The 25,812-nt window shown below is 46.6% G+C and overlaps 1 protein-coding gene across 1 annotated transcript in view; it reads right to left on the minus strand.

The window, feature by feature from the left end:
* Window positions 1–24,705, minus strand: part of wnk4a (WNK lysine deficient protein kinase 4a) — a 41,078-nt gene extending 16,373 nt beyond the window's left edge. The window contains exons 1-8 of the mRNA XM_083687773.1: window positions 24,625–24,705; window positions 23,715–24,370; window positions 7,873–8,045; window positions 7,145–7,365; window positions 6,717–6,874; window positions 2,782–2,870; window positions 2,301–2,520; window positions 1–387 (exon numbers count right to left, since the gene is read on the minus strand). The exon at window positions 1–387 is cut by the window's left edge and continues 22 nt beyond it. Coding sequence (XP_083543899.1) covers window positions 1–387; window positions 2,301–2,520; window positions 2,782–2,870; window positions 6,717–6,874; window positions 7,145–7,365; window positions 7,873–8,045; window positions 23,715–24,338 — 1,872 coding nt within the window. The 5' untranslated portion in view covers window positions 24,339–24,370; window positions 24,625–24,705. The remainder of the gene's footprint in view (window positions 388–2,300; window positions 2,521–2,781; window positions 2,871–6,716; window positions 6,875–7,144; window positions 7,366–7,872; window positions 8,046–23,714; window positions 24,371–24,624) is intronic.
* Between the last annotated feature and the right edge of the window lie 1,107 nt (window positions 24,706–25,812).

Consider the following 25,812-nt stretch of genomic DNA (forward strand, 5'->3'; position numbering starts at 1 on the left):
GTGGCGGATGTGGAAGTACTGGTGCTGGTCCGCTTCTGGTTCCTCCGCCTCGGCAGGGAAGCTGGCGTTGATGCCCGAGTCTATGGAGCTGTTGACGGGGGACAGGGTGGGGGTCGGCGGGGTCAGGGGGGTCCGGTCGGGGCCGGGGCCGGGGCTGGGGCCGGGGCCGGGGCTGGGGACAGGGCTCTCCGACACCGGGGGCTCGACTTTAGGGGAGGGCGGCTCCGGCTCCTCCTCCAGGGCCTCCTCTTCCTGTTTCTTCTTCTTCTTCTGTTCCTCCGCCTGGCGCCGCCGCTTGTCCCTCTGGCGCTTGATGACTGTCACCCTGTCCCGGATCGCCTTGGCGATCAGCTTGAAGTCCGCCTCGCACACGAAGCCCAACACCACCTGTGTTTGGACAGGAGAGGCGCAGCGTCAGAGAGAGTCTGGGCACAACACTGAACTGTGACAACATACTGTATGCATACAGGGCCGGGCCACAGATGACAACGTCCCCCCCCTAACCCTATCCTCCTACCCCCCCTCCTCCTAACCCTAACCCTATCCCTAACCCTAACCCTAACCCTAACCCGGCCCACGGTACTTTGAGTGTTATACTTTTTTCTTTTACAGCGGCTTACGGTGAAACGAGTGCATACATTCCCGGTGGGAATCGAACCCACCACCTAAGAGCTTTAGCATTGTCAGGCTCCCACAGTGTTAATAATACAAAGAGGTCTGCTGCACTTAGTGACCTTAAATGACATCACGTGGAGGGACGGCAAGCGAATCAGTGCATTAGCTACGTATGTGTAGATAGTCTGTATGCATTGGCTGAATGCTGAGTGTGGTCGGGTTGACATCTTGTACCCCGTCACAATTCAGAACATGGTGTTCCAGCCTGATGTGTGTGTGTGTGTGTGTGTCCGTTCTAATCCCCTCTCAACAAGTAATCAGATTACGGACATAGATAACCCAGACTAGAATGTCCTGATGATAGTCAAATTTGATCTTGATGAAAACAGTTGAGCAGCGGGGGAACGGAGCAGGGACAGGGACAGGGACAGGAACTGAGGTAGGCGGTCAGTCAGTCAGTCTTATTAAAAGTGACCTCTGCTGAGGACAGACAGATACTGGAAGGAGGAGGAGGAGGAGGAGGAGGAGGAGGAGGGTGTTTCGTAACCGGCCTGAGAGGCCATTAGATTATTAAAGCTGTGACCTCCTCCCTCTATCCTGAGCCACGCTCTCACATTTCCCTCCGCCGGTGATGATTATATGTTGAGCTGCGTGTGTGTGTGTGCGTGTGTGTGTGTGTGTGTGTGTGTGTGTGTGTGTGTGTGTGTGTGTGGGTGTGTGTGCCCTTGACACGGTCTCTGCGAGGCGAAGCGTGGCGCTCCACTTCAGTTTATGGGCTAAGCGTAATGTCAGCGTCCGCGCCGCGCTAATCGAATCGTAAAGTATCTTGGGGTGCACTCTGCGATCTTGGGGTGCGCTCGCTGTCTTTACGGTTGCCGCGAGGAGAGACATCACATGACAGATGTGCATTCTGCAGCGCTCTGATTACAGTGCTGTGTGATTGGTCCTCAGCCTATACGTGTCACTGAAACCTCATGAAAATTCTGTCCGTTTCTAAAGCAGGAATGGTTGAGTTTTAACCGATCGCAACACCAACGTTACAATAACTGTGTGCAGGCTTATTCCATAACTAGCCAGCCTGACTAGTATGACCATACATAGCCATTATGACTGGTCCTTAGGGCATGAAGCTATTTCAAACCTTTCACTGAATCATTAACTCAACCAGAGGTCAGGATTAAAGCTGAGTGGGCAGCCGTCCAAGCTGCAGGGGGAAGGCCCTTTAGTGAGCCCTTATGACCTGTTAAAATTGTCATCCCAAAGTGACGCCACCAGAGGGATTGGATGGACCCAGTACTGTATATGACCATCCAAAACAGTTGTCTTTAACTGCAGTAACTTTACACGTATTGCTTTGTTATCAAAGAATTCAATTCATTTGTTAATTAATTAATTAATTAATTTGTTCATCTAGCCACCCATCCATCCATTCACCCATCCATTCATTCACCCACCCACCCACTCACACACCCATCCACCCATCCACCCATCCACCCATCCACCCATCCACCCACCCATCCATCCATCCACCCTTCCACCCACCCACCCATCCATTCAACTATCTACTCACCCACCCATCCAAACACCAATCCACCCACCCCTCCACCCACCCCACCCACCCCCCCGCCCCTCCCTTCGTCTCAGCCCACCCACCCCCCCCGCCCCTCCCTTCATCTCAGCCCTACCATCTCCTGCGCCACCTCCTCGGGCACGTCCTTGTAGAGCTCGAACAGGAACTCGATGGCGTTGTTGTCCTTGTACTTCCCGTGCAGCTTCTTGGTGTCGTCCATGCGCAGCCACAGCTTCAGGCCTGACTTGACCATGTCGTCCTCCTCCGCCAGCTCCACGTGCACGCCGTTGTTCTCCTGGAAGAACGTGTGCTCCAACAGGTCCTGAATGGTGTACCTGGAGGAGGACCATTTCATTGGTTGCGTAGTTGGCACGAAGAGTTGTTGAATGTTTACGTGAACAGCACGCAATGGAAACCTGTCATACGTTTACTGTAGAACGGCACAATACTGTACTGTACCACGGATTTCATGTTTCAATTAATTAATTTGTTCTTTCATTCGTTAACATAATACTGTACTTTACCACAGACTTTACATTTACATTTTTCATAAATTGAGCGTGTCTCAATTGGGATATGACAGGAAGCAGCAGTACCTTTCATCTTTATTCATGCGAATGCATCCTTCGATGATCTCTTTGAGCTCGGGGACTTTGACTTTGTAGAAGCTGTCTGGTTTCATCCCCTGTAATGACAAGCAAACACAGTGAATTTGTGAGCTCATGATGATGACACAGCGAGCTTCACAGTGACCTCATTCGGCCATATGTGTGAGGGGGCGTCTCACCTCAGACTTCAACCAACGGATCATCAACTCCGATGGAAGGAACAAGCACTTACTTGAACAGGTGTTGTTTACAACCGAACCAATTAATTTATACAAAATGCTTGAACGACTCTACACTGATCTGCATTGCATGTTCATCTGTTAGTAGTGCGAGTAGATCAGAAGGAAGGTCATGGTAATTGATAGGGGAACAGGACTGTCTGTCCCTCCTCTGACCGTTCTTGCCTGACATGTTCATTCCTCCCACATTATAAGTGCTGCCTATTGAACCCAAAATATCCCCCTTCAGTCGCCATGTAAACGTAACCCTTTACCACTGTCTGTGTGTGTGTGTGTGTGTGTGTGTGTGTGTGTGTGTGTGTGTGTGTGTGCGTGTGTGTGTTGCCTATTGAACCCAAAATATCCCCCTTCAGTAGCCATGTAAACGTAAACCTCTATCGCTGTGTGTGTGTGTGTGTGTGTGTGTGTGTGTGTGTGTTTGTGTGTCTGTGTGTGTGTGTGTGTGTGTGTGTGTGTGTGTGTGTGTCTGTGTGTGTGTGTGTGTGTGTGTGTGTGTGTGTGTGTGTGTGTGTGTGTGTGTGTGTGTGTGTGTGTTGCCTATTGAACCCAAAATATCCCCCTTCAGTAGCCATGTAAACGTAAACCTCTATCGCTGTGTGTGTGTGTGTGTGTGTGTGTCTGTGTGTGTGTGTGTGTGTGTGTGTGTGTGTGTGTGTGTGTGTGTGTGTCTGTGTGTGTCTGTGTGTGTGCGTAACCCCTGTGGCTGCATGACATCTGCCACCAGCCTGCATGACACTGGGCTCTGCAAACATGTCAACACCGGGAGAGAGGGAGAGGGAGAGGCAGAGGAGGGAGAGGGAGAGGGAGAGGGAGAGGGAGAGGGAGAGGAGGGAGAGGAGGAAGAGTGAGAGGAGGGAGAGGAGGAAGAGTGAGAGGGAGAGGTGGGAGAGGAAGGAGAGGGAGAGGGAGAGGGAGAGGTGGGAGAGGAAGGAGAGGAGGGAGAGGGAGAGCAGGGAGAGGGAGAGGAGGGAGAGGAAGAGGAGGGAGAGGATGCATGGGAACGGAAAAGACCAACTAATTCTCCTCTCCGCTTCAACGGCCCATGTCCCACTATATATCTATACATCTCTGGATTTCGTTCTGCTCATGAATACACAAACACTGTTTTTTATTCTGTACAGACTCATAACATCAGGACTGAAAGGAGCTGGTGTAGGTCAGCCTAGTTTAAAAGGTGTAACAGGCTGCCCTAATGTAGTCACTTAGTGGTGCTCGGGGAACAATGCTACAGAGGGGATGTGGAGACCTCTCGTCACCCCTCTCGCAGCTCTGTGAGCGAGTGCATTATCTGCATGTTGCAACTGTTTCAGCTCTCTCAACCTCTGCCTGTGAAAACTCTGATAAGAACACTGAGAAAATCTCCTTGTGTTCCGATCAGCCAAGGTCAACATAATGGCTGGCCTGGAGTACCGGTGCAATGTTGCAGAGAATGTTAGTTCATAATATTGAAATTGAAAGTCTGGTGAATGAAGGTTGTCTGACCTGCTAGTATACTTTGCACATTGTTACAGCGTGCAGCTGCAGCTTGCTCTTTATTTACATTTGACTCAACACGTTGAACTCCTGCACCTGCTTAAAGCTATTGATGCTCATGATCCTCTTCTTGTTTATACAGTACATTGTTGTCACCAGAAATAAACATGGCTGACCTCTTTTCAAGGGGGCAGACGTGACATTTTTTGCGACATATATTTCACTTGGACGAAGAGAAACACGGATGAATAATCCATCTGAGTAAGACAGAGGACAGAGATGGGACACAGTGGAAGGCTGGAATCGATCGTATCTGAGGGTTATGATTTTCTCATTTCACAGCTGGATGAGGCAATAATTTAGCGTTCCCCTTTAAGTAGGTCCAGAGGGTGAACGGGTTCTCTCTGTCACTGTATGTATCAATTATCATCCTGTTTTATCTGGGAACAGACACTGCTATGTCACGTAATATCCGTGCTCTGCGAATATCTCTATTATCTGTTGCTGATTCCGACTGTTGTGGACTATTGTCTTTGCATCCCTGGCGCTTTCCTGAACAATTGACAAACAAAATGATATACCCCTTCAATGTCAATCTTACTAGCAGAGCAGAGGAGCAGTGTGTGTGTGTGTGTGTGTGTGTGTGTGTGTGTGTGTGTGTGTGCAGGTATACGACTACAGTCTTACCGAATGTTTTCATAAATCATTTCATTAATTCACGAAATTTCAAATGTGCTATTCACATGAGATGTGGTAATGTTACCTTTGCGTATGTAGTATAAAGTATAGAGTAGCTCATTAAGTTCAAAAACATGTTCATAATAACAGCAGTGCCTGTAAAGGCCTCAGACAGCTCCTTACTACAGTAGGCCCCTCTATGCTGTTTATGGAACGTTTACTTTATGGACGGGCACAGATCAGAGACGCCTATGCCTGAGTTCTTATGAGCCAAACACACTCTGGCTCTCTGGCATTGTCACCCTCACTCGGTCTACACAGCTTTCAGAAGGGTTCTGTTTGCCTTCGGTCTGTCTCAGGAGGGAAAGAACCAGGCCTTGTTTGTGTAGTAGAGAGACGTCACTTTCAAAAGCCGTCGCCCTGCCCATGCCCACTGCTGCATCACCGCTCCTCCGCAGCCCAAATCCCAAGAACACAACAGCCAATGTGGCGGTTTCCGTCAGGACACAGTACAGCGCCGTACTGCCTGCCCTTGTGGTGTAAACTTCCGCCAGAGCCACAAAGTCTTGCCTTTCCTGAGAATTACTTTAGAATTACTGTGATAAGATTTGGGGTAAATATGTCAGCTCAATCAGGTAAATGTCAACTCAGGTTTGGCTTCAGACTGGGCTCTTCCAGGAAGGCCTACTAGATTGATATCACAGGTAGGAGTGATCTTTTATACCCATGTATAGTGGCTCACTGTGTGTCTTTCAGTTGGTATTTGTGAGTAATCAAATTAAGTAAATTGAAATCAGGGTAATTTAGAAAGCAATTTGTTGGAACCTTTTCTTAATGTCATTATGGGCAATTCTGAAGAAGGGCTCCTTCTCCGAGTTAACAAGCCCCATGTCATGTCCTGGACTTCCATTAGGTCCTACAGTTAGCCTGAGTTAGCAGTTAGCCTGAGTTAGCAGTTAGCCTGAGTTAGCAGTTAGCCTGAGTTAGCAGTTAGCCTGAGTTAGCCAGACAGGATCTTTGCAGAAGTAAAAAACAGCTAGCAATCAGCGAGTCAAAATATTGGCTATTATGAGTCATCTTTACGGGACAAAAAGCAGACGGATGTCGGGTAACTTCATGGTTCTGCACGCTGAGCCTTAAATTCGCCGAACTAAGCTTTCATTTCAAGTATGGGCCCAGTCCTTTCTGGCTACGGGCACACCACCAGACATCCTGGGCACCCAGATGGCCCTTTATTTCTCTTCCGATTATGTAAGAGGTGGAAGGCACACACATGTAGACAGTTACAATAAATGCTGCAATCAATGGGGGAATCCCACTCACACCGGCTACCAGTCTTTTGATAGATCTAGACGGCTATTTGTTACTTGGAGTTGGGGGTATTCCGGCTGGTGACTTCTGGCGGTAGAGAATATGGGTACTCACAGTAGTGACTTCAGGGTAGAGTGCAGGGGGTACTCACACTAGTAACTTTGCGGTAGATAGTATGGGTACTCAGTAGTGACTTCAGGGTAGAGCGCAGGGGGTACTCACGCTAGTAACTTTGCGGTAGATCTGGGCGGCGTTTTGGCACTCAGAGTAAGGGTACTCGGTGGTGGCCATCTCCAGGATGCACATCCCGAAGGCGTAGACGTCCACCGCTTCATCGTACTTCTCCTCGTACATCTCCGGGGCCATGAACTCCGGCGTCCCTGTGACGTTGAAGAGAGGGACAGCCAATAACAGTCAGTCACAAGGGAACCAGACACACATCTGCACCGAGAGAACAACATTTGATTGGATCAGTGATTCGATTTGAGTATCTGTGCACCGTAGGTCACCGAAACGCAGACGCAGAAAGGTTACAGTGTCGGTACATTCCTGTATAATTGTTTTAAGAATCAAGTGATTGGTTATGAATCGGATACGAGGCCAACGTCACGACTTCGGTTCAATAGAAGTTTACGGCCTAGCACTCTCACCGATCACACTTTTAGCGAAGGAGGCACTTTTGAGTGTGGCCAATCCCAGGTCTCCTATCTTGACGGAGCCGGTGGGGCCGGTGATGAAGATGTTGTCACACTTGAGGTCGCGGTGGATGATGGGCGGGGAGCGTGTGTGCAGGAAGTGAAGTCCTTTGAGGATCTGGCGGCTCCAACGCTGCAGAAGCTTCAGTTTCATCTCTTTAAACCTCTTCAGGTACCTACAGGGGACACGACGCCATCACAATCTCACAGATTAGTTTCATCTCTTTAAACCTCTTCAGGTACCTACAGGGGACACGACACCATCACAATCTCACAGATTAGTTTCAATGATTTACCTCACAGTTACCGAGGCTACTACAGTGTATCACCATGACGTTTCACACAGGTCACTAAATGAGTTGGTTTCAGACGATGATTTTATGAAAGGAAGACAATGTGCAACAATGATTAGAAGAAGATAATAACAATATACAAAAAAATATATATATTGCCTGTGTAAATTATGTTATTTTAAATTATTGATATAAATAATAGTGACGTGTATATATTTTGTAATCAGGACACCCTTGAAAAACAGACATTGGTCTCAAAGGGACTTCCCTGAATAAACAAAGAAAAAAATAAAATAATAATAATAATAATGATAAATATGATTCTAATCCATGTCTATATGTGAGGGGGAATGAAGACAGATTGGACACGGTGGAGGAGGACAGACTCACGTCTTCAGCGTGCCGGAGGTCATGAGCTCGGTGACCAGGAGGATGCACTTCTGGCCCTTGGACGTGGACTTCCAGGAGTCGTAGAAGCGGACGATGTTGGGGTGCTGGAGCCCCTTCAGCATCTCCACCTCCTCACTGAACCGCTGACGCTCTGCCTTGGTCAGTTTACGGGTCTGCAGGGGAGACAACACAGTCAGGACAGTCAGGAAGCAAAAGACATATGTGTTCGATTCCGACCCTCAACAAGTCTTGCATGTCATCCCTCCTCTCTCTCCCATCCTTCCTGTCAATCTCTACTAATGCCCTAAAAACATATTTAAAAAAGACATATGTGTCTATAGCTGTGTAGTAGCACTGTAATTACTGTAGTAACAACATGGTATCAACATGTAATATTAGTTAATTACATGGTACAGTATATGGAGTTGAGCAGTTTGTGTTTTTATTATAAACACAGTGGAGCAGTCCTTATTCCACATGTGTAATAATACAAACAAGAGTAATAACAAAGTTACTACACAGTTATAGGGGCAGCTTCATGTAAAGTGTGACCAAGATATGTCTCCAAAAGGTGAAAAATATTTGGCAGAGATTTTCTTTTTTTTCCCCCTTAATCAAAATGAGGTAGCTGTGAAACAGGTTTATCCATCTGGCTTAGCCGTTACATAACCATATTTGTTCCAGAGAGCGGGAGAGTTGCAGATCTGTGACTTTTACACATTTAAGAGGAGGTTTCCGAAAAGTGTGCGAAAACTGAACCAAACACAGTAATCATGCTAGGCTGAACAAAGCCATGTCTGTGTGGCAGCGTAGCATGAATAGCTGGATTTACCTCAGGTTGGGTTTAGCGCCGCAGAACGGTGTGTTGCTAGTGGAAAACTCCTGAGAGACACTACCATGGGCCCATGAATCCAGCATTGAGGCTCTTTCTGGGAAAATCACTGTGGATATGTTTATGTTTACAATCCACTGCCCCCCCCACCCCACCCCACCCCCCCCCCACCTCTCTGCCGTCTAGCAAGGTGCTGTTGCTGCTCACTGCTCACATTGCTGCTACCAGGTCCTATCAATACTAAAAGGGACTGTTCATATAGTCATATAGATCTGTGCTGTCTCAGTTCCATAAGAGGTAACCCCCCCCCCCCCATCCCCCCAAAGAAGCTGCCCCCCATTTAAACACGTCAATCAACTGGCAAACACCGACCAACTAATCAAATTACCAGATTGATTCAAAAGCAGTGCTATGTTTCCAACACCCCACACAGAGGGGGCGTTTGACCATGAGTGTGTGTGTGTGTGTGTGTGTGTGTGTGTGTGTGAGTGTGTGTGTGTGTGGTGTGTGTGTGAGTGTGTGTGTGTGTGTGTGTGTGTGTGTGCTGAGAGCCATATCTCCTGTGAACTGTTGGTTTGACAGGGCTGCTGAAGAGAGGGCTGTGTGCAGCAGCAGCAGCCTAGCATCTGGTGTACGTGTACGGGGCCTCAGCGTGGCACTCTGCCTGTCTGCCTGGAAACCCCCACGCTTCCAAAAACCCACTGAATTTACTAGAGAGCTCTGCTCACTATACCACATGGCAAGCACAACACATTAAAATGCAGAGGTTTTTGGCGATAGAGGGAGATTTCTTGGAAGAATGTACCAATGTCCTATTCAGGCATTCCAGAGCTGAAGCCTGCGAGTGGAGAGTAGATGTGAGGCAGGGGAGGAGTGTCGGCCAACGACTGTACCAAACGAGGCGTGGGCCTGCCTGTCTGCCTGCCTGCCTGCCTGCCTGCCTGCCCGCCCGCCCGCCCGCCCGCCCGCCCGCCCGCCCGTCTGTCTGCCTGCCTGCCTGCCTGTCTGCCTGCCTGTCTGTCTACATGCCTGCCTGCCTGCCTGCCTGCCTGCCTGTCTGTCTGTCTGTCTGTCTGCCTGTCTGCCTGCCTGCCTGCCTGCCTGCCTGTCTGCCTGCCTGCGGACACACGGCTTTGCTTAACACACAAAGACGTGAGGATTCCAGAGGCGTTCTCTGAAGGGTTTGTGATTACGGGCTGGTCATTATTACTACCATCGAGTCAAGACTCACCCAAACCTGTATCCAATAAAAACAACCCCTTGTTGCATTAATCACGTATCAGAACTGGTATGTGGGTGAACAGAGCCGTGTGTAAAGAACAGAATAACAGGATAGAAGATGCCGGATTCCGTGTTCCGTTTGTGGTCGTGTCACATGGACTAATTTCCAATGGCTAGAAACACAACAGTGATGTCATAATGGCGTGGTAACCAGAAACACATGCATAAAAGCTGTGGCTAATTATGATAATGCTTTGCATAATGCTTTGCTAATGTGCAAATAAGTCCCCTCATGCTCTCATATGATGACATGATCAAAACCAGTTAGACCAACATGATGGATTTGGAAGTAAACATTGCTTTTTCACACGATCTTAGTCCTTATTCTTGCTAATATGGCCTATATAAGTGCCTAGTTTAACTCACTAACTGCCAAATAATTCAGAACTTTGATGGGCTACAAAATGAAGCATCATAATGTATGCATGTCTGGTGAATACAGTCACCCTTGGCACTCCAGAATGTTGACAATTTGGGGCGCCTTTATTCACCCCCGGCCCTAAATTAGTTGAGCATGAGGAGAAACCAACACCAAACGATCACACATCCTACGGTATGTTGACTTAGTAGAGAGCAAGCGTGGCTGGTCTGAAACCCAAGCTGGCGAGCGGGGGGCCTCTGGTATTTCCTAGAGAGATTACAGCCTTTACAGAGCCTCTCTTTTGGGGTTGCTATAGAGGCTTTTTGTCTCCCTGTTCCATTGCTGTGTTGTATCAATCCTGACTGACGAATCAGATCAAAACACCTTACATAACGTCGCACCAGAAAAATAAACTTTCACTTGCTACGCCCCATTTCTAAATTGCCATGACAGTTTATTATCTGTTTTTGAATTCCTCCATGCTTCCAGAACATGTCGCAATAATCACAATCTCCTAGTAACTGTCCTCACTTGTCTTCCTTCTATTAGGCATGAATTGATAGTTTGATTGATTGATTGTATTTATTTCATTGTCAAATACCCTGCAATGAAAACCATCAAGGATAGGCTAACACAATTAAGTCATAAAACTTGCGGTCCTTTGGTTTTGGCAGGCAGGCAGAAATTAACTTCTCTGTCTGCATCTTTTTCTCATCCACCGCTAGAAGATTTATTCTTAGCTTCCAGGCTCTGGGAGGTGTGTGTGTGTGTGTGTGTGTGTGTGTGTGTGTGTGTGTGTGTGTGTGTGTGTGTGTGTGTGTGTGTGTGTGTTGGGTTGGGTTAGGTTGGGGTCTGAGAAGCGGGGATGGGGAATATTTGGGCCTTGCGCCACATCCAGGCAGTTACATAAGCAATGTTGATGCTAGGACCTCCGCTGGTACTAAGCGCGGCACCGCTATTATGACAACTAGGAGACGGGACAGGGAGTGTCGGCCAACATTCGTGCCGAACGAAGCGTGGGCCCGCCCACCCGCCCGCCTGCCTGCGCACGGCTTTGCCTAACACACTGGAATGAAGAACACATCACACCAACACTGTCCTTATCTAACAGGAACACTAGAACCACAATGGGGCGACAGCGTTGCTGTTGTGCTGTGTGAGGGGCTGTACGACTGCATTTGAGGCTGGACTCTAGAGTAAAAGAGAGAGAGAGAGAGAGAGAGAGAGAGAGAGAGAGAGAAAGGAAAGGGGGAAGAGTAGAGTGAGAGAGCGAGGGAGGGAGAGATAGGGGACAGAAACAGAGAGAGAGAGAGAGAGAGAGAGAGAGAGAGGACAAGTCACAAGCCATCATCGTCCCATGTTTGGCCTACAACAAACAGTGCAGTACCAGCACAGCGCTCCTCTGAGTTAAACTGTTAAAGCATCCATATCTGTATCTTTATCTGCATCTCTGTCTTTGTCTTCATTATCTTAATCATTATCTTAACCATTATCATATTGATCATTATCTTGATCATGTAATTCACCTATTACTGTTGGAGGATTGCATTCCTCCGCATGCACTCCAGATGCTCCTTCAGTCAGCTGTATTAGACACAGAGCAGAGGCCTTTTGATAAGACCACAGCCAAGAGGGAGAGGGAGGGAGATAGAGAGGGAGAGACAGACAGAGACAGAGAGAGAGAGAGAGAGGGAGAGACAGACAGAGAGAGAGACAGAAACAGAGACAGACAGAGACAGAGACAGAGACAGACAGAGAGACAAAGAGAGAGAGGGTGGAGAGACAGAGTCTGCATGTGTAGGTTAAACTTTGCCCTCCAGTCCATCAGAGAGAGTGCCAGTCTGGCATACCGAGCTCCAGATTGAGGTTAATGGCAGTTGGAGGTGAAAGCTGTTTGACCTGATCTCAGAAGCCTCTGATGCCTGCTGGCCTGGCCAGGATGCAGTTCAGGATCAGTGCAGATCAGTGCCAGGTACTGGGCCCTGTGGGGATCGTTGCATAAACACATACACACACACACACACTCTCACACACACACACACACACACTCTCACACACACTCACACACTCAAACACACACACACACACACACACACACACACACACACACACACACACACTGTAGACAGCGGGCAGCATTCAGAGCCTGTGAGTGAAGAACTGAGGTACTAGTGTGCACTTTCCAAGGAAAACCTGACAGGCTCTCTAAATGTAGCGGCTACACAGAGGTTAGCCATTAATCTAATAAAGAGCCAGGCAACGCACCGCCCTCCCACTGCTGCCAGCGCTCGGACAACCCTGCCTTCGCTACCGCTCCTGGCGCCTCGGTAATTACCTGCGCGAGCGACAGACTCTCGGACCCTCCTGGACCCACATTCAAAAATAATTTCTTAGTGTTCCGTATCAGAGGAGACTCTTTGACCTTTGACCTTTTGGCGGTGGTTTTTAAGGTTGTTTTTTTTCTCTCCAGATAGTGGAGTCTGTGAGGGGAAGTGCTGCTGCGTGTGTGGCTGAGGGTCCTTGGCACTAAATGAGCTGTCTCAGAGAACACTGTGTCTTCTCGTTCAGGCATTCTTTGTGGTGAGGGATCGTTCTCTGCTACAAGCTTGTTAGCCTTTGACTACGGGTATAAACTCCAACCAGGCTACTCCTTGTCTACTTCTTCATGAGTGTGTAAAGTAGATTTCATACTTGATAAATATGTCTCAAGCAAGTAAATCATGCTTCAAGTGAGTGCTTGGTCGTATCTATACAGAAACCAGACTACTACTCGGAGATAAGGAAAGCATGAAATCATAGGGTGTGTGTATGGCTCCCTCCTGTCTCCTCTCTGCTCCTCCTCCCCTCCCCTCCCCTCCTCTCCTCTCCCTCCTCCCCTCTACTCTACTGCTCTCCCTCCTCTCGTCTCCTCTCCTCTCCTCTCCTCTCCTCTCCTCTCCTCTCCTCTCCTCAGTCTGACTGACGTTGATGTCCTAATGGCCACTCTGACCTGAGAGAGAATTTGGTCGACCTCTGTCTTAAGTCTGATTAGAGAGAGGGAGAAGATATCCTGCCTTCCATCTCCCCTGACAACCCGGGCGAGGGAGAAGGAGAAGACAACACGATCCATCTGGGAGTCTGACGTCCAAAAAGACAACTGACATCCACAGCTTGTTTCTGTTACACCTGTAACTATTATCTATGACCCAGTTTGACCCCGATAAACTCACAACACCTCCAACATGTAAAGGGTTACCACTGTTGCTACTGTGACTGCCTTGGTTGTTCAGAGTGGGAGAAAACAGGGGAGTTGAAAGTGTGTAATATCAGTGTAATATCACCAGAGGGGAAGGAAGAGACTGAACTGAACAAACACTTCGTCCCACACGACCCACTGCGCACGAACCATATGAAGCACAGAGAGATCACAAGATGCTGAGAGCACGACCGGCAGGTTTGTCTCTTATAAAGACTACAGTGTAGTCCAAGTATGTCCTCACTTTGACCTAGAGGCAAATAAGGCATTTAAAATAGATTAGTTACACTCCATTAAATCTAGTCCACATTTGGTCATGGATACAGTAAGGACTGTTTTTGTTAATTTGTTTATTTGGATCCCTGTTACAGATAAGTATCCCTACTCTTCCTGAGGTTTCTTTCAGAGTGACAAACATCATCTTCCGCCGTAGATTGAAGACCCATCTCGTCAGGCATCTTAACTGTCCCTCCTAAAGACTTCTTGATCCCCACTACCCCCCTGTGCAAGTTTCTCTCCTTAAAATAAATTCCTTTCTTAGCATTGTGACTGCCAATAGCCCCTGGTCCTAGCATGGATTACTTTTTCTTACGATGGCTGATGGATAGATGATTCACTCACTTAGGCAAATGTATTTGTTGTAAGTCGCTTTGGATAAAGGCGTCTGCTAAATGCCTTAAATGTAAATGTAAATGTAAACACAATCCACATCTTTGTCCATCACTACAGCTGGCTTTCCTCTACACTGCAGTGCTGCATCAAGTTCTGAAAACTGACACGTGCCAATGCTTGGCAATACCGGGGGAAAATGTTAGCAAATAAATTATTTTACCATCCTCAAAAACACTGCGTGCGCCACTGATTGTTAGCGGTAGCCCATTTCCACTAATGAGCCTGAAAGGCCAATTTCATGAGTCCACTGTGTCAGAACTCAATAAACAAGTAAATGTGTCACATGACATTTTTGGCACCGCCACCCGTAAGAGGATGCTGTGGTCGTACTACACCACCGCTGTCAGAGTCACTGTTCTCCCGCAGGAGACTAAAGAGCCATCTCTCCTACCCCTCCTCAGACCTCTCCACCCCTTAACACCCTCTTCTATATCTATATTTCTATATTACTTATATTAGAAAAACATTAAACAACACATTAAAAAACACCCTCTTCCTTTCTCTAGCACTGTGACTGCCGGTGGCACTTCAGAGGTTTTTTTTTTTACGATGTCTGTGATGTACTGTATCGTTGATTCACTTACTTCAGACAAACGTACTTATTGTGAGTCACTTCGGATAAAAGCGTCTGCTGAATGACTCAAATGTGAGTTCTTCTGGAGGTAAACAGCACAGAGTTTTCACTGTTTATCCACCACAGCATGGGCACACATAAAAGCCCAGTATTCAGTGTTCAGTCAGTGTACCAGGAGCAGAGAAAACTTAACAGTTAGTCATGTTCCGTCATGGTTACGTCCTCTACCTGTTGTAAAGCGGCGGAGAGAGGAACTCTGGGCTCTTAAATTGCCCTAAATGAACAGAGCCTCCTGGCCAGGTAAGTGAGCTACTGTGGCCAAGAACAAGCTGGCACCCACACACACACACACACACACACACACACACACACACACACACACACACACACACACACAGGAGTGCACGCACACACGCGCGCACACACACACACACACACACACACACACACACACACACACACACACACACAGTTACGGTGAGGAAATAAGCCCGGACAAACTGCGAGACTTCCCCAAGTACATTTTGTGAGGACAATTATGCTACAGTGTACACAATTAAACATTTTAAGGTAGCAAAAATGTACATTTGTGCCAAGTGCAGGCCTTTCATCTGACAAACTTCCAGTCCAGAGGATGTCTGATAGGCCTACTTTATGTGCTACATTTAACCATCTCCAACACAGGCTGAAGTTACAGACACACTGTCCTCCTGTCTGGTGCCAACCAGGACCGGATACAGTTAAACATGTGATAGTATGGAAGGAGAGTGTCTATCCTTGTCACAGGAAGCCAACCACATGAATGATTTATATATATATATACCACTGGATACCAACTGGGTGTCCATCCAATGAATAGAAGCACTGAATGACATTGTGTGGGCGTGTACTGTACCTGGGGGACAACTTTAGAAACCCCCGGAGATTAGAAGATAAAGTTTAAACTTAGCAGGACTATAGATGGGAGGGCATGTCACTGACACTGTTCTGTTCAGGTGTTGACTGAGTAAATAGGTTTCAATGTTTGTTGTTAGTTTGGCAGTGCAAGGTGCTGGACCCGAACATGATGTGGTCATAACTGTGTCCATTCATTACACCAACAAGCAATTCATCACCGTACTCTCAAAACGTAGCTACTGCAAACCAACACGGCTACTTTATATAGGCACGTTTATACACACACACACACACACACACACACACACACACCCACACACACCCACACACCCACCCACCCACACACACACACACACACACACACACACACACACACACACACACACACACACACACAGTCCAATGAGGAGTGACGGGGGTTACGGAGTGGGGCAGTCTTTTCCCCTCACCTTCCATGGCCCCAAAAAAGAAAAGGTGCTGATGGGGTTTGTTTTGGAAGTAGGATCTGGGCTTCTGGGCTCCGTGCTGCAGAGTGACCACATGTTTTCCTCCTCAGAAAAGACCATACACACACAGTCACAGTCACACACACACACACACAGTCACAGTCACACACAGTCACAGTCACACATGGTCAATACCGAAACCCATGGAGTCTGGAGTGATGCTATTTTTTCCTAAAGCATCATTACCACCAATCTGTTTTTCCTCTAATAGAGGAGGACCTCTGATTGATGATAAATAGAAGACCCTGAAGATTAGAAGAATACATGGCCGCTTAAAATGATGAATGGGTTTGACGTGCATGAGACAGAGAGAGGGGGGACTTAATCATCATTGACCCAAATGGTGGAAAGATCAGGAGCGGAAGAGAAAGGGGTGGGGGGGTGGGGGGGGGGGGGGGGGGCAGTAAATGAGATTCAAAATCCACAATTCATCTCCAAGGATTGTGTCAGATGCCCAGACATGCATCAGACATCCAATCAGAAGTTCTCAACGATGAGCTCATAGGCAGAGAACAAACAATCCATTCAGCTTAATTTTAAAAATATTCACTTAATCTCCAAATGAAATTTGGGTCACCCAAAACATCTTAACCGAACGTTTTTACAGGCTGGAAAAGTTTATATGAATCCTGGCGCAATATGAGTCCTGACTAAAACCTCCCACAAAAGTATTATTGATATGAGGGTTTTCTGTAATGGGGGTGACTCTGTTGGGACATGACGTCGCCAGTCATGTCTGTAAAAGTACAATAGCTCAATCATTAAAGCTGGCAGGTGTAGATATGATTTTAGATTTTCCCAATGCGCGTTCTGTTGGCATCTCTCTCTGTTGGTATTGGCATGGACCAAGCTCTACCTCCAGGTGAGGGGCTACGCACCAACATTTAAGGGGGACCGGGGGGGGGGGGGGCAGGGGGGGGACCAGGGGGGGCGGGGGGTGGCTGTGATCTGAGTGATCAACACATTTTCTCCAATTGCTCATTCTCATTAACCGAAGTGGAACAATGACATTCATCCTAAGGGAAAGTTTTTCGAATGATTTCACAAAAACGTTTAATTTCAATAGACCTTTCCCTGCTCATACATCTGAACAAGCGCCAAAATTAACCAAATTAATTTCATTAAAACATGGACGTGATATGAAACAAATAATACCCAGTGAATTATTTATTTACAGTAAATGGACTGAAGGGGAGACGAATGGACCAAAGGAATATTGATTACTTGACATCTGAGAACCTTATCTGGTTCTTTGATGAGCTTACAGCTACTGTACAGGACAGTATGTCCATATTAAATTAATGACCCTTACTAAAATACCAACCACCACTACCTGATACTGCACTACCTAATACAGTAGGAACACATCTATGTATCAGGGGAGGCTGGTGGGGGTAGAAATCGGAGGACGGGCTCATTGTAATGCATGTAATGGAATAAGGAATGGTATCATCATGAGTTTGCATGTGTTTCCATGCATTAACAATGAGCCCGTCCTCCGATTTCTACCTCCACCAGCCTCCCCTGCTATGTGGTCTGTTTGATGTTTTGTAGAAGTAATGGGCCTATGTGTAGAACCTACATTGATTTTCACCTCCGTTCCTACACAGAGTTCAGCCAACGCATACAAGTGTACATAGGAGACGTCTTGCCCTCACCCTCCTCTCTGTACCATACAAAGTCAAAGCCAACACAAACAAACAACCTCGCCCGACCTCACTACACACGTCAACGTGACGTAAGTGGTGGCACCTATAGTCTACCATTGTGGGCCTTGGCCCCCCCCCCTCTCTGCCCTGAGTGGGCAGCTATGCCCCTGGACCATGCGGCTGAGGCTGATAAGAAGGACCTGGCGCTAACCATCAAGTAGGGACCCAAGAGGAAAGACGGTGTTGAGTAGGCAGCAGCTAAACTGATAGGAGACCTATCAGCCTGTGTTCTGACACTGAACACGAACCACATGGAGGTGAAAGATACAAGGTCTATATTCATAGGAATGAGGATAAGGGACAACCTACATGCGTAGAGAGGCTAGTTTAACTTCAGATTTGGGATCTGCTCTGTTCTAGCTGTGCTACCATCATCTTGAAAAGGGAATCGGCTGGTGTGTGGTATAAAATAACATTTAACAACCTAACCCGGCACTGTTAAGACATTAATATATTAAAATGTGCACTAAAAAGGCAGAGCATTAATGTAAACACTATTTCTTCCAGCTCCTAAAGTGTTTTCCCCCCAGGAGAACATTTTACTTTCTTCACTCCAACAATGGTTCCAGCATTGGCTACCGTGGGAGTGATCCCCCCCCTTCCTTCCCTCCCCCCTTCTCTCCCTTACTCTGCCCCCCACGATGTATGTAATATGCTTATACACAGAGGACCGCTCACGTGACGGAGTAGCAGCCTAATGGTTTCCATATGTTTGGAAATGTTGAAATGTATTTGTTGAATTATGAGTGGTGAGTGGAGAGTGTGAAGAGAGAGAGAGAGAGAGAGAGACACAGAGAGAGAGAGAGAGAGAGAGAGAGAGAGAGAGAGAGAGACAGAGAGACACAGAGAGAGAGAGAGAGAGAGAGAGAGGGGGGGGGGGGGGGAGAGAGAAGAACAGAAAAGATAAATGTTTGTTAATCTTATACACAACAACTCTTGTTTGCATCCCAGACATGATCTGCTTATACTGGCCATAGGAGCTGAACTGCAGCCTACACCCTCCAGGTCAGCACGTGTCAGCCCTCTGTGGTGCTATAGGCTGGAAATACTCCATCAGCAGATAAGAGTGTGTGTGTGCTTCCCTTTAGGGCCCATGTGTGCCGTAAGAATACACTTCATATAGAGCACTAAGGGGACAATGGGGGGGGGGGGGTCACTTGGTGTTAATGTGTGTTGTAGGTACACACATAACAATACAGCTGGCCTACATCTCATTAAACAGTACTTTCTCTGACAATTGAGGCTATTATCCATGTGCAGAAATAAACACGTTCATCTATAGGACTATATGTCTATATGTGTATATATATATATATGTGTGTATATATGACATGTGGGGCAACGCCTTTCAATTTGCACAATGTTTTGTGCAAACAGTGACCTCCACAGTGAGTTGAATATGCATTGAACTCACACCCAATTTGTCTTTTTTTAAAGACTGTGCTATTGTGTTGAACACTCTGGCCTGTATTCTGAATGGTCCGAGCCCAAATGGGAGAGGAAGGAGTAGTCTGTTAGTGGGGGTTTAGATGTAGACAACACCGGTTCCTTAAGGCATAATGAGTATGTGATGAATGATCTGTGATGACGGTTTCAAGGTGAAACGGAGGAGCGTCAATGTTGCCCTCTTTAATGTTTAATGAAGGTCAGAGGGAATGGCCGGATGTCTATTGTTGAATAACAACAGGTCTTTAAAAGGTCTGCTGTGCCATCAAATCAATCTCCTTCGTCTGCTTTCATGAATCGTTCCGTGTGCCATACAAAAGTGTGTTTCTGTTACATTAAGATCAGTATGCTTCAGTTCACACACACACTCTCGCTGGCTAAGCCTCCATAATAAACCATAATCAGATAGACCTGTACTTATTTCAAATGCCTACGGGCGCTTTATTGAAATTGGAGGAACTACACCTGAATAGGGAGTCACAGCATCACACAGCTCAGGACCCAATCAACGACTGAACCGGATAAAGCAGGAGCCGTGGAGGACAACTGGTTATTATGACCAAGTGACAGGACATGGAACATTGTGATATAAACAACAGTGCTGTACCCTCGGTTTGCAGACTCTCTCCTCACGTGGAACATATGGGCCAACCTGCTCCTGCATTAGTCCAAGGGACAACAATATCACGTGTCATGTATTTTTCATTCGCCGCTGACAGCCGTTCCTGAGTCACGTTCGCTATATTCTGGTTTACCTCTCCCTGTGGGTGAGGGTTGCTAGGAAATCGCCGCCCGCAGCGCTGCTCTCCAGAGCCGTTTAACCTACATGCAGTACAGGGTGTATCCAAACACAGGGCTGTTATGCCTAGTGGAACACCTTGGCCTGGAGGACCAACAACACAACCTGCCTCCTGACCCCAATCACAGAACGGGCCTTCTCTGTCTCCTCAACCTTTATTTCTCCAGGTTAGTCTCACTGAGATAAAACCTGATGATCTGATCTAAAGCACCACTGTCCATCACAACAATGACTTCATAGGCGGGGATTGATTGGGGATACTGTATGTTTACATTGACGATTTGTGCTGCTGTAGATAGCGACTTAGTCCATTAGTCAAATACAAGCCAGGTCAAGACCTGAGAGGACTTCAGATCAGCACAGTGACACACTGTGTAGCTTAGCCAGAGGTCAATAGGGAATCTGGCCCCGAGCAGCTGCTGTTTGAACCCCTGTCATGTTCTCGGCACCAGATCCCACAGTAGCTAACGTCAACCTCCATATTATAGCTCAAGCAGCGTAATACACACAGTACCCGTCAAAAGTTTGGACACACCTTCTCATACAATGGTTTTTCTTTATTTTTTTATCATTTTCTACATTGTAGATTAATATTAATAATAATTTAAACAATTAATAATAATATTAATATTAGGTTGGGCTAACTCAGCGGCAACCCGACAACAATGGCCACCAGTAAGCTCATTAGAGGTGAGACTTAAGGAGACTTAAGTTGGCTCATGTCTCCTGTGTAGAAAAACCAACCCGTCACCATTGATTTTTCAACATGGCCTCCAGCCAAAGAGAGGCAACATACCCTAGGTCCCTAAGTGACATCTAAAGAGGCAGGAAGGAACGCAGTACTGATTATTAAAGCCACTTGGAATCCGTGTGGCGCAAATCAAAGACTTTATGTGTATAATGTATGTGCTGCTGTGGCACAGAGTGAACAAATGTATACATTCTGGGCGGGCTTACGAGGGACATCTGGGCCTCTGCTCAAGGCTACGGCCCGTCACACACCTGCTGCTAGACTGCAGCAGACTACAGCCTCAGGGCACATTCCCTTCACTCCGTTATTCCATGAGGTACGCATAAAATCCTAAGAACGTTTTATTTATTCATGATTTTGTGACTCATGATTTTGTGACTCACGATTAGGACGCAAACAAATAATAATCTGCATTATTGTTCATTCATTATACATATCTTTTTTATCTTTTTTAATATAATTTAATTCTATAGAGGCCTGTGTGGTGGTGTTTCAGAGTGGATTTTGGAACATTGCCACTCCTGTTCCTGCTGCTGCCTGCAGCGACTGTGCCTCCCGTGGAGCTTTGATCTGAGCTCTTCTGTGTGAAACGCCTGCAGGCCCAACTCACCTCAAGGGGAGAGCCATCATCATGTGGTGCTTCAAACAGCACCCTCAGCTCCATGCATCTAAATAGGCCTGCACTCAAACAATCAAGTTGTTCTCAATTACGTAATTGATCACAAGACATGGGAGTGGAAATGAGATGGCTCAACTACAGCCGACTGTCTCTGGCCCTGACGCCCGGTATACGTCAGTGGGGCAAGAGTTAAGGAAGGACCTGAGGGAGCACTTTTAAATCCTTGACTCAGCCACCATAGCGTGTAAGACCTCTTCACCCCCACTACCCTCCCTGTACTAACCCTAACCCTAACCCTAGAGACCTCTTCACCCCCACTACCCTCCCTGTACTAACCCTAACCCTAACTCTAACCCTAGAGACCTCTTCACCCCCACTTCCCCCCTGTACTAACCCTAACCCTAACCCTAGAGACCTCTTCACCCCCACTACCCTCCCTGTACTAACCCTAACCCTAACCCTAGAGACCTCTTCACCCCCACTACCCTCCCTGTACTAACCCTAACCCTAACCCTAGAGACCTCTTCACCCCCACTTCCCCCCTGTACAAATTCTCTCCTGTTAATAAATCAAATGTAAATGTAAGCAATTGCTGGAGTGGCTGCTACACTGGCTGCTTAGCATCTGTTTGAGATAGGTATGCATACTTCACACACAGCTAATCCCAGTGTTTACACTGTTACTGTGTTACTAACGGCACGCGAGCTGAAACCTCCCCGTAGATACTGGGACGAGCACTCACAGAGGAAACCGGGCCCAACTTTAACTCATTTAGTGCCAAGGGTGAATAAAGCCGGCCAATTTGTCAACATTCTAGAGTGCCAAGGGTGACTTTATTCACCAACAATGCATAAATTATGATGCTTTGTTTTGTAGCCAATAGGTATTGTTGCTAGGTAAATACCACATAAAACACTTGGCACTCCAATTATTTGGCAGTTAAACGAAAGGTTAACTTGTCATGAAGCTGTTACAAACCCTTTATAAGGTATATGTACAGTAGATATCATTATATTCTAAATGGCATGGTGTACAGAAGATGGCAAATGGAATAAGGCCAATTTGGCAAAGCACTAGATGTGAGCTGTTAACCTGTTAGATAACCTTCATGTAGTAGGACTTTTCTTGTAAACAATGTGTCTACCATCTGTCATCTGTAGGCCTTAAATTGGTTTTATTAAAGCTTCAAAAGTTTAAGTAAGCCTTAAAAGTTCTTCATTTGAAGTGGGGCTGGAAACTTCTCTCACTGCCTCTCAAGGAGTGGTGGCTTCAAAGCCATAAAAGGCCCCCATAACAAATTATTCTTACATAACAGCGAATAATCTAGCATAAAAGTGACCATAGTGTTCTATTATGATTGTATGGTTGAGAGGGCAGGATTCAGGTGATCTGTGACTTAGTTTGGCAGTTAGCCCTTTCTGTTCTCGGTGAACACGCAAAGCTGAGAGAGAGCCACTGGTGTCACTGGTGGTTAATGAAAACAAAGATTAAAGGGGATCACAACAGACAGAATGGCTCAGCAGGAGGATGACCTGGCATGCCTGACCCCTGACAGAACCACCGTCAAGGTCACAGATAATATGGATGACCACATTCCCTCACAGAACGCTACAGAGCGCTCACACATCATGTGGCCGGTGGGATTTTTTTCTAAAAGAAATAGAGTGAGACAGAGGAAATGCAGCCTATTCTGATTTAAGAGTGAAAAGCAGACCGGTGGGTCAAATATACATGTCAAATACTGCACAAGTTATGAGGTGAGCCTGATTTTAGCTTGCAGTTTGCAGTTTTGGGAATATTATTTAAACGTATTTGGCATGTACAATTTAACCTAGGTCTGACGCAAAGACACAATAAAGTAACTGATACATTTTCTTGACGAACGCACTAGGAGAGCTGTCTCACATGAACTTTCACTCCATTACCACCAGAGCCTTCAACTTGGCCAACGTCTCTGTCACAGTGCCACCGTGCAGGAGCAGCTGTTGAAATACCAGTGTCAGCAAGGAAAACCCCAACACATCACATAAACCAGGGATCAACCATGTTGCCAATATATTAATCAGCTCTTTTATCATTGATTTTCCAGTATAGAAGGACCACAAGTGAAATTATTGGCTTATAATTTACAAAGGGCGGCAAATGAATGCTCCAACTCACCTGTAGCTCGCACCATGCCACCTCCACGGTGGTTTCTGTATCCAGTCCTTTGTAAACGTTCTTGAACGACCCTCTCCCAATCTCAATGTTAAATTTCAGGTATCTTCCATCAGGCGAGGTGGCCACAGCTTTAGTCTCAATCTCCTCTTTCTCCTCCTGCTCCCATTTACTGTCAAACGGGACGCGGGACAACACTTTGTGCGGTTTGTTTTGAACAAGTTCGTTGTCGGAGTCCGAGCTGACATCTTGTGTGCTGTTCGCGACCGGGGCGGAGGTCCAGTTCTCGAGCGTGGAGACGGGTTCTGAGACCGGCGGGTCGGTGGTACTCGCGCCGGGGCTCGAGACGGGAGATGGAGAGGCTGGCGGAGTGTCCGTTTTTTCTTCCTCTTCAGTCCTGGCCTCGCATAACGTCAGGATGTTCTCCGCGGACCAAGACAGAGCTTTTGAAAGTGTCAAAGTGTCAATGTCCACGCTAATTTTATGAAGCCCATAAGAGTTTCTCCTCGCGCCGAAGTTGTGCGTGCGGAGCATCGAAGGGACCCGGGCAGGTAAGCAGTCATCGTTCAGATCCACCGGGAGGCTTGGAAAGACGCGTCCAGGTATCTCTACCTCCGCCTGTGACATGGTCGCGGTACACTGTCAATCCTTGCTTATTTCTGAGGGTAGAAAACATATTGAACCATGAATAAGAAAGTGAATAAGGCACGTATTTCAACAGTTATTTAATGCTATGTTTAACATGTAAACATATGTTCTGGGCTATTAGCATAAAATACATTTAATATAAACGAGATCATTTGAAATATATTATGACACACAGCCTATACTACTGGTAAATTAGCCGAAGCCAACATCTATAAAATACAGCTACAACAAGCAATACAAAACTCTTGGAATGTAACGAACTTACTTAGTTCTTTGTCCTCACTTGTTCAAATTAAAAGAAAAATACTAATACTAATAATCCGAATGGACGTCTGCGTGAAAGTGTTGGTGTGTATCCTCTAGAAGACGGTAAGGCTGCTGCCGCCTATATCAACACAGGGTTGCGCTCCCCAACAGCGCGCCGCGGACTCCGCCCCCTGAGGTACCTGTCCCTGGGTAATAGAGGGAGAGGGAGGGGATCCGAGCTGCTTGATTCACAAACGAGAGCAGATCATTTACGTTTACATTTATGGCATTTTACTTACATTTATGATTGACTTCCTGAGATTTTTATACAGTCTTATTTTCTTAACCCTCTGGAATCTAAGGTATTTTTGCCCGTTTTTCACTAGCTTTATGTTTAAGCTCATAATGGTTCGTGCTATGCACCACCATGTGTTTCATATCTATTGATTCATTGCAGAACAAAAGCTAAAAGTCTTGGGTAGATAATGTGTAATGAATCTTTTTTTTATTGGATGCATTTCATCATCTGTGAGAACATTTTTCACCCAAAGTTACAGTAAGTCTTTATCACAAACGGTTCAAAATATATTGTGTTATTAGTAAATGTACCGCAATTTCGCCCCGTTAAACTCCAGAGGGTTAATACTTGTTTTCTTGTTTTAATGTCATTGAACATAACGTTCCTTATGTTCAATCAACATTTTAACACAGGACTGTCGTCACTGTGCCTGATCTATTGTTTTTGAAAGAAGGACCAAAACACCACCGTCATATTTCATAATAAGATCTATTCTTGTTCTAGTGTGGTATGGCATTTGAATGGTCCCTCTCTCTCTTAGGTTACTATGTCAATACAAGACTAATATTATCTCCCTGTGCTTGATATGAGGGACCCCAGGAGGCCTAAAAGGGGAATCCAACACCCACAATAGGTGCCACGGGCCGGTTCATTTAAGTCTGTGGTATTATAGGCCTTCCATGTTCTAATTATAGTACTGTTGATAGCCTACTGTGCACAGTAAATAAGGGCAGCGTAGGATTAACCTGCTAGTTTAAGTCAGTGGAGGTCGGAATAGCACTGGGGCACTCATTTCACCTGATCTCTGCTATTTCTGCTACTACCTAATTAGCTCCCTGGAAACATGCCAGGGAGGGATTAGCAGGATAGACACCATGCCTTCCCAGAGTGCAGTGCGCTATACGCTAC

This window comes from Argentina silus (assembly GCF_951799395.1).
Source record: "Argentina silus genome assembly, chromosome: 16".
In the NCBI taxonomy this organism is placed as follows: Eukaryota; Metazoa; Chordata; class Actinopteri; order Argentiniformes; family Argentinidae; genus Argentina; species Argentina silus.